Raw genomic sequence first — 14067 nt, 5'->3', positions numbered from 1 at the left:
TTTTCTTCCAAATGCATTTGCAGATGTCAGTTCTCTTTTTGGTAACTCAGACCATAATCACATCAAAGTTTCCTCTATCATGGAACACCATTCACTCAACCATTCTCGGTCTCTTGCCTTTTGGCATTACAAATAGATGTTGAAAGTTTTTTCACTTGGTTATACTATAAATTAAAGATGCCAAGAATTTATATTCTTGGTTTCATTAGCATCTATATATAAGTACCCCAGTCATGAAGTGACTTCACATGCAATTACAATTGGACAAAGGATGAAACCAAGAATATAATTTCTTTGCATCTTTAATTTTTGGCATTACAGTTGTGCCAAAGGATGACTTCTTTTAACAGTATGACTCCTTTCCGTTCTTTAGACTCAAATACCAGCTCTGACCAATAGAAATAATTCTAAGTGTAAGTCTTCATCTGCCATTCTAGCCAAATTCCCAGATTACTATCTAGCCTTAGTTCTCCAACAAATGTACCAAAGCAGTTTGGAGGAAAGGGGGGGGATAAATCAACAAATCTCATGACCAAACTTAATATTTATACTCGGCCTACAATGTAGCTTGTAATAGATGCAAAACTATCAACAAATCCAAATTATTATTATTATTATTGCACAGGCACTGCCATGGAGTATGAAGACTCTTTGTGACCCAAACTATCCCCACAATACCGGTATCCCTCGATTAACGCAGTTAATTAATCCCTCTATGTTACCATGTATATCAAAATCGCATTATACAAATCTAATAATCAATGGTAAAAATTACAATTCATCCATGATCAATTACTGTATTAATAATTCGTTTTATATGGTACTCTTTTAGGAAAGATAAAAAATGAATGCAAAGTAAATGTTTAATAAATACTTGTACCTGCATTATTTACTGCAATTTTTTTATCAAAAGAAGTTATCAAGAGTCGTTTGAACAGTTTTAGTTTTTTTCTCATCGGCATATTCTACGATAACAAGCAAAATGACTCTCCAGACCACGGCAAACAAGCAAAAAAACATAAAGATAAAACACTGCAAATATAATACATGATGGTACAAATTAAGTGGATATTAATCCAATATTATTTCATAGTTAAATTTAGAAATAAGAGTTTCATGCCGAGTATATAGAAACTAAAAGTTTTGGCAATGCAAGCATAAGCAACCTTATGGGCAACTCGTAGTAAAGGTAGAGTAAGCTCCAGATCACTTGCCTTAGTATTTTCCATAATGTAAACATATCTCCTAGAGGAGATGTATGATAAATAAGCCTTTGGCTCTCTATTTCAGTAATACATAATGGTTTATTTATTTTCAGTTTACAATCTAGAAATAATTCAAAAAAGAATAAAAAAAAAAACCTAAATCATACTATACTGACATCAGAGGTCACAGTATCTCTCAGAAACAATTTACTGTCAAATATCACAAACCTTTACATAACATGTGTTAAACCAAACTGACTGCTAAAAAACAGTGCGGAATATCACTCATAACATACGAATGCATAGCTACTCATGAAATGAGTAGCTATGCATTCGTATACGCTGAATTGTGTAAGAATATTTATATTGAACATTTTGCATGTATCTGTCAGATCAGCTGCAAGCTCTACAGGGTTAAAGGTGCGTTAATGAAAACTCTTGCCACGTATATCAAGGGATTGTCACAATTAATTTCGCGGCATTAATCAAATCCTGCGTTAAGCAAGGGATACCTGTATATATCATATTTCTCCTTGAACTCATTTATAGATAAAGCACTCACTCACAACTGACTGTCGCAATAAATTCCGCTCATTCACCATCCACGTTAAAAATTTAGTCCTCATTCCCTTGCTAACCACACTCTTGCTCAATTTCCAAGGATGACCTCTTGTTCTACCTCCAACCAAGTGTTTAAATATCATTCCTATAAAACCTTTTTAGTCACTTAAATATTTCTACCATAGCTTTTCTTTCCCACCTATTGACCAAATTTTGCAACCAAACCCTCAATGTATCATTGCCAGGAGCATTCCACAGACTACTACTCATCATCTTGGTCACTTGCTTCTGGGTACTCTCCACAATTTTGTCATCTCCAAGAAACTCGTGTGACAGAACTGAGCACAGTAATCAATGTGGACATATCAAGGCCTTATATGCGATAATGCTTAATGGTATAAACAATGCCGAAGTAAAAAAAATACATTTATTAAACTCGCTGATATTTTGCTGGTTTTCTACCCAGCATCATCAGAGCACAATGATAACAGTTATCATTGTGCTCTGATGATGCTGGGTAGAAAACCAGCAAAATATCAGCGAGTTTAATAAATATATTTTTTCCCTCTTGTTGTTTATACCATTATTATGAATCTAAGTCTTTCTTTACATATTCAAGGCCTTATAAAGAAAATTATGCATTTTCTCTGCTTGTTAGGATTACTTTGTTATTTAAGAACATGCTATGAATTACTTTGGCCACCTTAGCAATATGACCTCTGAACTTATCCCAAAATATATAACTTTACACTTTTCACATTAAACTTGTATCTATTATCTTTTGTCCAGTTAGCCTATTTAAATACGCTTGCAAGCTCTGTACATTACCTCGATTAACTATTATGTTCAATTTTGCATCATCAGCAAATAACTAAATATTTCCTGCATCTTTTGTGTATACAAATTGAACAGTAGCTGTAAAAAGCCCACCTTCCTCATCTGCTTTTTCCCTGGATTCTGCTCTTCCATACACTATATTTTGGTATGTGTCCATCTCTCACTCATGTATCCATACCATTAGTTTAATATTTATCACCGTTTGTTCCAATTTGCCTAAAGAGTTTGTGGTACTATGTCAAACAGTTTTGCAAAATCCTGCAGTATCATCACACAGCTATTCTCTTTGTCCATTTCAGCTGTTTCTATCCTAAAAATTTAGTAAAATTACTAAGGCATAACTACCCTTTCACAAAGTCATGCTGATTGTATTCCACCCATTCTTGAATTTATTCTTTGAGAAACTTTTAAAATCTTTTACCATCACTTCTGATAGACTAATCAGTCTATAATTTTCTACAACAGGCTTTGAGCTTCCTTTATTCAAAGGAACTATTTTGCTCTCACTTCCTTAGGACTATTATCAGAGCTAAGACTTATGTTTAACAACCTAGTCAGCAGCATTGCCCTTATACATTCTTGTAATATGCAAGCTGATATCCCATCTATTCCCACAGTGATATTAGAATTGAGATTCTGCAATACCCTAATACTTCCAAATCATCAATCAGTTCTCATATTAGTTCCTATGACATCAGTATCACTTGGATGATAGACCCTTACACAGTGCTCACACAGAAGCTATTTTTTTCCTTTTCATTTAGTTATAAATTAAATTAAAAATGCCAAGAAATCATATTCTTGTTTAATCCTTTATCCAAGTGTAGTGTTTTGCCTTATGGGATATTAAGGCAATTAAAGTGAAGTCATTAATCCTATATGCAAGTAGCCTAATCGTGAAGAAGCTTCACATGCAAACTTTGATTTCTTACACTTGGATAAAGCATTAAACAAGAATATAATTTCTTCACATTTTTAATTTAATCGTCACACAGTAACTTAACTCTTTCATCTGTTTCTGTCACCTCTTGCTCATTTTATTTATTTATTTTTGCTTCTTCCAGTAACTTTTTTACATATTTTCTCACACAATATTTTTCATCTTTCAAGCCATTAGAGTCAGCTAAAACAACCAATTCTTTCACCTTATCTTTTTGTATCTTAACAGCCTCACTAATATTAATTTTTGCAAAATTCATTAAGTCTTCAAAAGAAGTGTATTCATATGAAACATTTCTTCTCACTTGTGTAACTGTTGACATGGTACAAATCCCAAATATGCCCAACTCTGGAATACTCTGAATATTGAGGGTGGTGCATCAAAAATCTTTCTAATGCTTGATGCTATCCACAACTTGTGGATAGCATCAAGTTTCTGCCATGCAGAAATAGAGAGGTTATGATGCCATTGTATAAGGCCTTGATCAGGCCTCATATGTATTATTGTGCACAGATTTAATCAAATAAGAATGTAATCAAAACAGTAGAACACTCAATGACTTTGCTGCTGCTGCCAGAAACCTGATAACAACCCCTGACTAGCTTAGATGAGTCATACCCCCCCCTTCCTCCTATTCATGAGGCTCTGCAACTGACATTCCCTTAATCTGTCCTTGTACTCCACATTCCAAAGACCATTTGACCACCTTTGTGAATCATCTATGGACACAGTTACAAAGATATATTGGAAAGTGTCCATAGATGATTCACAAAGGTGGTCAATGGTCTTTGGAATGTGGATTACAAGGACAGATTAAGGGAATGTCAGTTGTAGAGCCTCATGAATAGGAGGAAGGGGGGGGGGGGGTATGGCTGAGACATCTAAGCTAGTCAGGGGTTGTTATCAGGTTGACATGTAAGAGATTTTTCATATAATGGGATGAGGGGGGGGGACAAGAGGCCATTGCTGTAAAACTGTATAAGGAGGGTGTGAGCAGAGCAGTAGGTTCTTTGCATGAAGAATGGTTGATGAGTGGAACGCATTGCCTGAGTGTGTTGTGAATGTAGACACATTGAATCAGTTTAAAGCAAGGTTGGATGAGCATTGTGCCCATCCAATAGTGTGTGTACTTCCCATGACGAGTCTCCGACTCCACGGAGGTCATATGTTAATAATAATAATAATAATAAAGGATTAAACAAGAACATAATTTCTTAGTAATTTTAAATTTAATTTACAAGGGAAAAACTTTCCATAGCTAGCTCTAATATAGAGTATTCTAATAATAAGGTGTGACACCTTTTCCCCAACTTGTATATGGGAAATATGTCTACTGCACCTTGATATCATGTCAAAAAGTTGGCCACTTTCAATGCTGCTGCAAGGCTAATTTCTGCTGCGTTAAATGCAGATAAAACCACACAATAGCTTCTTGGGGGAAGATATTGTGTGGTTTTATCTGCATTTAAAATAGAAAACAGAGCCAGTTAAATGCATCACACACGGTAGTTCACGATCTGTCAACTACAGAGGGTGCAAACAATACTTTGCCACCCAAAAATCAGAAAAAGAAAACCAAAGATCTCCTCCACCCACAGCAAATGCTATTATCCCCTACTAGCACAAACCACCTATCAGGAAAAGCCAAACCCCAACACCCAACGAAATCCAACAAGGCTGCAATCATAGCAGCAGCCACTCTGGGTGAAATGTTAATCGAGTTCAGTAAAGTAAACAACAGCCAGGACTCTGGAAACAAGTCTATGTGATATACACAAAAAATCTTTACTGCACTAGTTGATGGTTAACTACAATAATTTACAACATGCTATAGTGCTGAGATAATCCTTATAAATGAAATGCACCTTGTGATCAGCCACCAACCCAAGGCTCATGAACTATGTTTTATATCACACTTAACACAGGCTTAATACCAGGAGGGGAGGGGATTAGCATGGTCATCTCTGTCAAACTCAATATAGAATACAATGAAATTGTAAATCCTGACATCACCAATATAGAAATCACTTCATGAAGGTCCAAAGAAAAAATGCAAGTACACAGCCTGGAACAGCAGAACTACAAATCAAAACAGTAGAACACTCAATGACTTTGCTGCTGCTGCTGCCAGAAACACTGCGACTATAGGACCTCCAGAACCCACATAATACAATGTGGCAGGACTTACTGATATCCTTAACATAGTGATGCTACAATTAGCATCACTATGTTAAGGAATCAGTATGACCCCAGATCTGACCACAAAACAGTTGTTACTCCACTAGACTCACAACATGAATATCCTAAGTTGTCATGTTTGGCGCCTCCATTTTATGGCAACGAGTAGCCAAATACTTAGGAGTACAACTAGACTGGGGTACAACTAGGGCAGCTGTACCCATTACAGAAATGTCATAGCCAACTAAGCATGTCTTAGTTGCTACAACATAGTCCTCTAAACTTCAGTTTATTGTCAACATCATTCCCAATTCTTGAATCTCATCCATTTCCTGCAGTATAGCACCATCAATAAAGTACAGAGCCTTATATTTCTGCACTCCAAAATGCAACACCTTGCACTTATTAATATTAAAACTACACCCTTTTGTCTAAGTCAAAAGTCTGTTCAAATCTTCCTGATGGAAATAGCATCAGCAGTGCTACTTATAATTATCCCTAACTTTGCATCATCAGCAAACAACTGAAGATCTCCAGTAAGTCACCACAATATATCATTTACAAACAAGTTATATGATTTAGTGACTGTAATGGTATATCATTACAGAACAGAACTATGAGACTGCTCCATCATACGGAGAACGAATTTCTGATCCATCTTACCAATATAATAACTATTTATGTTGAATTTTTTCTTGATAATTATTCATAATACTATTACACTTTTTTACAAAATCTTTATCAAGTAGCTTTATTTTTATCCTCCTACATGTTTCGCCAATCTGTTTCTATTGGCATCCTCAGGGAATACAAATCAGTAAGCACAAAATGAAGGTTACAGACTAGGTTATAACTGATGGTTCTAAATCATACAAAAATTGGTATTGTGCGTGACAATGTGCGTGTCCCGTTAACGTGATTTATTCGTGATGACTCATGACGTAATTGTTATGAAAGTTCATTTCTTTGATATTTAATGATCTGATAAAAGTTTTCCAAATTTCTGGTAAAATTAGACCTTGATTCTTGTTTAGGTTTTCAGTTTTACGGACGACTGTAGCTGCTTCTTTAAAGGTTCTTGAATGGTAGTTATCTTCTATGTATGGCATAAGGCTCTTATCCCACTCAATGTGATGGTTAGTAGAGGCAAAGTGGCATGAAAGGCCTGAAATGTCTTGTCTGTTATTTCTGACATATCCTATGTGTTCTTTCTTTCTCGTTTCGAAGCTTCTAGATGTCTGACCTACGTAACTAATACCACATGAGCAAGGAATATTATATACTCCAGAGTATTTGTAGAATGGGTGAGGATCTTTCGGTGATCTTAAAAATTTCCGAATAATATTGATTGGTTTGAATGCCACTCTGATCTTATGTGGTTTTAAAAGGTTAGCTAATTTTTTGGAAAGGTTGTTGACAAAAGGAATCGTAATTGTACTGATGTATTGGACGTCATCACGTTGTCGATGTGGTATATCAGTAAATAGAATCTTGTTGTAGAGTCTTTTAGGGTAACCATTTAAAGAAAGTTCTCTGGATATTGTGGTTAATTCTGTTAGTAGGTCATCCTTGTCTGTCGTATACTGTATAGCTCTTTTCTTGAGACTATGGATAATGCTAAGTTTCTGAGCTATGTGATGAGCTGAGTTGAAATGGAGGTAACGTCCAGTATTTGTAGGTTTTCTGTATACAGATAGGTTGATACTATTATTGGATTGTTTCTTTATTAAAATGTCAAGGAATGGCAGTTTTTTTATCTTTTTCCATTTCTAATGTGAATTTGATGGTATTGTGGAAACTATTGATTTGGTTGAGGTAATTCATTAGTTCTTCTTTTGTATGATCCCAAATGATAAAGATGTCATCTACATATCTGTACCAAATTTTCGGTTTTGGAAAGATCTGGGTTAAGATTTTTTTCTCTAGATCTTCCATGAATAAGTCAGCACAAGGAGGTGAGAGGGGGCTACCCATAGCTAATCCAGTGAGTTGTTTGTAGATCGTTTCTTGCCAAATGAAATAGAAGTTAAACAGTGATTGAACAAAGTAGTGATGTTTCTTGGGAACAATTTGTCTAAAATGTTGATGACTTCAACCACTGGAATGTTAGTAAACAGAGATGTGATGTCCAGGCTTGCTAGTATATCCTCTTCAAAAATAGGGATGTTTTTTATTTTATCTATAAAATGTTTTGAGTTTTTAATAACATTTTAGACAAATTGTTCCCAAGAAACATCACTACTTTGTTCAATCACTGTTTAACTTCTATTTCATTTGGCAAGAAACGATCTACAAACAACTCACTGGATTAGCTATGGGTAGCCCCCTCTCACCTCCTTGTGCTGACTTATTCATGGAAGATCTAGAGAAAAAAATCTTAACCCAGATCTTTCCAAAACCGAAAATTTGGTACAGATATGTAGATGACATCTTTATCATTTGGGATCATACAAAAGAAGAACTAATGAATTACCTCAACCAAATCAATAGTTTCCACAATACCATCAAATTCACATTAGAAATGGAAAAAGATAAAAAAAACTGCCATTCCTTGACATTTTAATAAAGAAACAATCCAATAATAGTATCAACCTATCTGTATACAGAAAACCTACAAATACTGGACGTTACCTCCATTTCAACTCAGCTCATCACATAGCATTATCCATAGTCTCAAGAAAAGAGCTATACAGTATACGACAGACAAGGATGACCTACTAACAGAATTAACCACAATATCCAGAGAACTTTCTTTAAATGGTTACCCTAAAAGACTCTACAACAAGATTCTATTTACTGATATACCACATCGACAACGTGATGACGTCCAATACATCAGTACAATTACGATTCCTTTTGTCAACAACCTTTCCAAAAAATTAGCTAACCTTTTAAAACCACATAAGATCAGAGTGGCATTCAAACCAATCAATATTATTCGGAAATTTTTAAGATCACCGAAAGATCCTCACCCATTCTACGAATACTCTGGAGTATATAATATTCCTTGCTCATGTGGTATTAGTTACGTAGGTCAGACATCTAGAAGCTTCGAAACGAGAAAGAAAGAACACATAGGATATGTCAGAAATAACAGACAAGACATTTCAGGCCTTTCATGCCACTTTGCCTCTACTAACCATCACATTGAGTGGGATAAGAGCCTTATGCCATACATAGAAGATAACTACCATTCAAGAACCTTTAAAGAAGCAGCTACAGTCGTCCGTAAAACTGAAAACCTAAACAAGAATCAAGGTCTAATTTTACCAGAAATTTGGAAAACTTTTATCAGATCATTAAATATCAAAGAAATGAACTTTCATAACAATTACGTCATGAGTCATCACGAATAAATCATGTTAACGAGACACGCACATTGTCACGCACAATACCAATTTTTGTATGATTTAGAACCATTGGTTATAACCTAGTCTGTAACCTTCATTTTGTGCTTACTGATTTGTATTCCCTGAGGATGCCAATAGAAACAGATTGGCGAAACATGTAGGAGGATAAAAATAAAGCTACTTGATCAAGATTTTATAAAAAAGTGTAATAGTATTATAATAACTATTTATTCCATTTCTTTGCAGTTTGTACACAAACTTATGTGGTAATCATCAAACCCCTTTGGCAAACTCAAAAAATATCACTGTATAAGATTCTCCCTTATCTAACACACTCATTACCTTATTAAAAAATGCAAGAAAATTGCTAAAACAAGACCTACTCTTTACAAATCCATTCTGACCATCATAAAGAATGTTATGTCCATCAACCCCATCCTGTATTCCATTCCTAACCAATCTCTCCAATACCTTGATTACAACTATAGTTATAGAGACTGGTCTATAATTGGAAATGTCTGTCCTAGAACCATGCTTGTGGAGTAGTGCTATTTTGCCCTCTTTTTACTCCATAGGAACCCTAACTACTGCAAGACTCATTAAATAATCAAGTCAAGGGTATAGTTAACTGTTGTGCACATTCCTTAATCATGTCACCATTTCCACAGACTTATTAACATCTAACCCAATCCACACCTGATACACCTCGTGTGTTATTACACTTTAAGTTACCATTACAGTCACTAAATCATCAAAATTTGATTTCATTTAACATCCAAGATTATCAAATTCTCTACACAGCTGGGTTATATTGTACTTCTATTTTTCTATACCACTACTCTTCAGGTATATTAATATCTCCTCATTTTCTGATTAGAAATCAAAGACTGAAACTGGTTTGTTTGCATGAAATCTGTTGAGAAAAGTAATTGGACACTTTTAAGTCTGGCAAACTAAATGTTGTGAAGATACACAACAACATTTAGTTTTGTTTAATAAGTAAATATATGTATACTTATTTCTATGTTTACCTTGCTGACCATATGATCTATGACATTTATCACTAGGATTCACAAAGATTATTACTGATAGTAAGGAAAGGACACTGTGTTTATCTGTACAAATGCTACAGGCAGCATGAAACTGAACAAATTGAGATCACATCTTCAAAGTGTGCATGCAGAAAAAATAAATATGTTGGCAAACCCAGAGAATCTTTCCAGAGAAAATTAGAGGTTTTTAATAAGGAAAATTAGATTTTTTTTTTTTTTTCAAAGTGTGTAGGATGGGGGGGAGGGGGTTGGAAGTAAAGTACAGGACAATTTCTAGAATGTGGCAACAGTTTTTATTTGGTAAACTGATTGCTGTATGTACCTTGTATTCTTGTTCTTCGATTTGTTTGTTGTTTCCACAGATACCGATGATGTACTGTTATATTCAGTATGAAATACTCGTACCTTCCATTAGAGTTTATTACTGTGGTTATTGTGTAATTTTTTATCATTTTATAGTTTTGCCACAGGGTACAAGATTTTTATTTTATTTTTTAACAAAAATAGGTGGACATCTCTTTAAAATATTTGAAAGCTTTATATGATGTTAGCTAGGGCTTTCCATTATTTTCTGGTCTGTATATGAGTTCAATATAACAGTATTATTTTCTATAGTTAGTTGACTAACAGCCATATCTAATTCAATACAGCTATCACACATTTTTTTTCTAGCAATCAACCTATTTTAGTTGTTTGGAATAATTTTATATTTCAAATTCACACTTACTCATGCATCGTAGTCTGATCCTGCAGTATACAAAAGGAATGTAGAATAATAGCCCAGACAAAAGGAACAGTAATGCATACATGTACTCCAGTTGTGGATGTTGAATTATAGGTGCAAATACTAGATATGCAGAAACTATCACCATTACTGCTGGGATGATTATTGGCACCTAAAGAAAAATGCAAAATTAATTTAAAAATATAAGAGCAAAGAAAAATAATATTCGCTTTGGCACATATGTAAAAGTCGCAACAATTTCTATAGGTTAGTAGATATCATGCTAAACAGATGTACAAGGTTTTCTATGTTTGTTTGTTGAAAAACAGAAGACAGGCTGTATATCATCTCATAACTAAAACAACTGGGGCTTGTTAGCCCAATGGTTAGTATCTACTCTCCAATCTACAAGATAGCTATGGGTTCAAATCCCACATTGAATCTGTAGAAGCAGATCCCAAATTATTTAAACCTTCATCCATTCACAATACAATTATATTGCAGTTTCACACCTTTCATGATTGAAAATTGTTTTAAAGAAAAAGTAAACCTGATAAATGAGTATGTAATGACTGATGTTGCTTGAGGGATCTGTGATCACTCACCAGTTTTTAAGTAACATTTCATTTATCTTCTAGAAAAGTCTGAAGAGGAGGAGTGAATATTGTATTGCACTATCTGTAACCCATTTTGCAATGATAATTTCTGTTTCTTCTTAGGTAACTTCTCCAATTTGGAGGTTAAAAATCATGGTACATCAGACTGTATTTCTCTGCCATCCTTTCGATCTTGTAATGGCTCTTGTCAGCCATCCGTTTCTTTTCATCATCAACCCAAGAAGTTCTAAATCTATGAGGGAGATCTTCTCTCTATTTTTTCCAGAGACATTTTTTCTGCTGATCGTCTTAATGTGTCTTGCCATTTCTCTCTCTCTCTCTCTCTCTCTTTATAAGGTCTTCCGTAAGTGCTCTTTTGGTTCCCATTAACCTCGATACTACTTCATTAGTTTCTTTTCTCCTTCCAAGAAATCTTCAGTGCTCACCTATAGCACTGACAATCTCAAAGCACTATCCACACAATCTATCATACCTCTCATTGAACCCATTAACAGATAAAGCACTCACAACTGACTCTGGCAACCCATTCCACTCATTCACAACTCACCAAGCAAAAAATCTAGTCCTTGCACCCCTACTAACCACACCTTTATTCAACTTCTGGATGACCCCCTTGCTTTGTCCCCTCGATCCAAGTGTTGAAACATTTCTCCTACATCAATCTTATAAAACCCTTTAAGCAACATAAACGTTTTTATCATATTCCCTCTTTTTCTCCTATCAACCAACTTCTGCAATCCACACACCTTCAATCCTGGTCTGTGAAATCTAGGAAAGATTTCACAGACCTGCTCACCATCTTAGTCACTCGCCTCTGAACCTTCTCTGCCACTTCCTCATCCTCAAGAAACCTAGGAGACCAGACTTGAGCACAGTAATCCAGATGTGGATGTATCAAAGCCTTATAAATAAGAATAACAACTTCCTTATCTCTACTTGTTAATGTGCTTCAACAGCCAAGTAATCTTGTGACCTTAGCAACCTCAACAATGTTCTCTAAACTAACTCTGCCTACCATCACCCATAAATCTCTGGCTTCATCTGCTTCCTGGAGTACAGTACCATCAATATGATACACAGCTTGTAAACTATTTATCCCAAAATGCATAACTTTACATTTCTCCACATTAAACTATCTATTATCTTTTCCCCATACTAACAGCTTATTTAAATCACGCTGCAAACTCTCCACATTACCTTGATGTACTATTATAATATCTAACTTCACATCATCACAAACAACTGAATATTTCCTTTCAGGTTATTTCCAATATCATTTATGTACAAATTAAACACCAATGGCCTCAAGAATCTTGCAGCACACATCAAGGCAAAAACAGTCACCTGTTTTTTTTTCACTTGGTTAGACTATAATAAATTTAGTTTAATCCTTTATCCAAGTGTGAGCAAACAAAGTTTGCACCTGAAAGTATCTTCAGGACTAGGGTCAGGTAGTACAACACCGGGCAACTCGTAGCAAAGGTGGACTAAGCTAACATCACTCCTATCATAGTATCTCCCATAATGCAAGACATCTCCTTGCAGATATGTATAATGTTATGCATTAAGGAAAGGGCCACTAACCAGACTAGGTTCGACCTTTATTGAGGTCTCTTCAGTGGGAGCCAGGCTCACCTGGTATCTCCACATCTGGGCCTGGCTCCCACTGAAGAGACCTCAATAAAGATCGAACCTAGTCTGGGTAGTGGCCCTTCCCTTAATGGATAATATTATACATATCCACAAGGAGATGTGTTTTGCATTATGGGAGATACTGTGAGAGGAGTGATGTTAGCTTGGTCCACCTTTGCTACGAGTTGCCCGGTGTTGTACTATCTGACCCCAGTCCCGAAGATACTTTTAGGTGCAAACTTTGTTTGCTGACACTTGGATAAAGGATTAAACTAAATTTATTATAGTCTTACCAAGTGAAAAATAAACTTTCAATATCCCCTTAATTAGTGCCATATCCATTCCCATGTGTTCTAAGTTGCATAACAGATTTCCATATGGTATTCTACCAAATGCCTTTGCAAAATCCAGCAGAATGATCATGTTGCCATTTCCTTTATCCAACTATGCTGTTGCTCTAAAATAGTAAATTACTAAGGCATGACCAACCCTTCACAAAGCCATGTTGCCTCTCATAAAATATCATTTTTATGGTTCCATTATGGATTTTGTATATATGTCCATGTCTTACATCTATAATTCAATGTGGACTGTACAGAGAATCTTATTATTCTTATTTTAGTCTATTTATTCCAGAGGTCATTAGTAATTTATCATTCAAAAATGCCTCTTTATCCTCAACTATTCTTCTGTAATCCTCTGAAATAATTATAAGTCTTTATATTTTGAATGAATCCCATTGAAAGTTTTAAATGTATGTTTTTGCTGTTTTTTTTTTTTTTTTTTTTGCCTATTATATACTGATGTTAGCTGTACTTAATACTAATGCTGTGTTTAATATTAGACCATAATTTTGAATTTTTTTTGATAATTATTTTGTAACTGTTTTTGATTTCGTTATGAACACCAAATCATCAGCAAATCTAGCATTGTTAATTATATTGCCATTTATTTTTATGCGCATTTCAATT

General features: G+C 34.9%; 1 protein-coding gene across 7 annotated transcripts in view; it reads right to left on the bottom strand.

The window, feature by feature from the left end:
• The window catches only part of LOC150096631 (b(0,+)-type amino acid transporter 1-like), a 347057-nt gene that overhangs the window by 8122 nt on the left and 324868 nt on the right, over positions 1-14067 (bottom strand). For all 7 annotated transcript variants that reach the window (XM_090408724.1, XM_090408727.1, XM_090408729.1 and 4 more), the window contains one exon: positions 10851-11019. In XM_090408724.1, coding sequence (XP_090264850.1) covers positions 10851-11019 — 169 coding nt within the window. The remainder of the gene's footprint in view (positions 1-10850; positions 11020-14067) is intronic.

The sequence above is a fragment of the Typopeltis vanoorti genome, chromosome 18 (genome assembly GCF_054136105.1).
Source record: "Typopeltis vanoorti isolate ZY-2024b chromosome 18, IOZ_Tvanoo_1.0, whole genome shotgun sequence".
In the NCBI taxonomy this organism is placed as follows: domain Eukaryota; kingdom Metazoa; phylum Arthropoda; class Arachnida; order Uropygi; family Thelyphonidae; genus Typopeltis; species Typopeltis vanoorti.
This window is presented reverse-complemented; position numbering and strand designations above follow the sequence as displayed.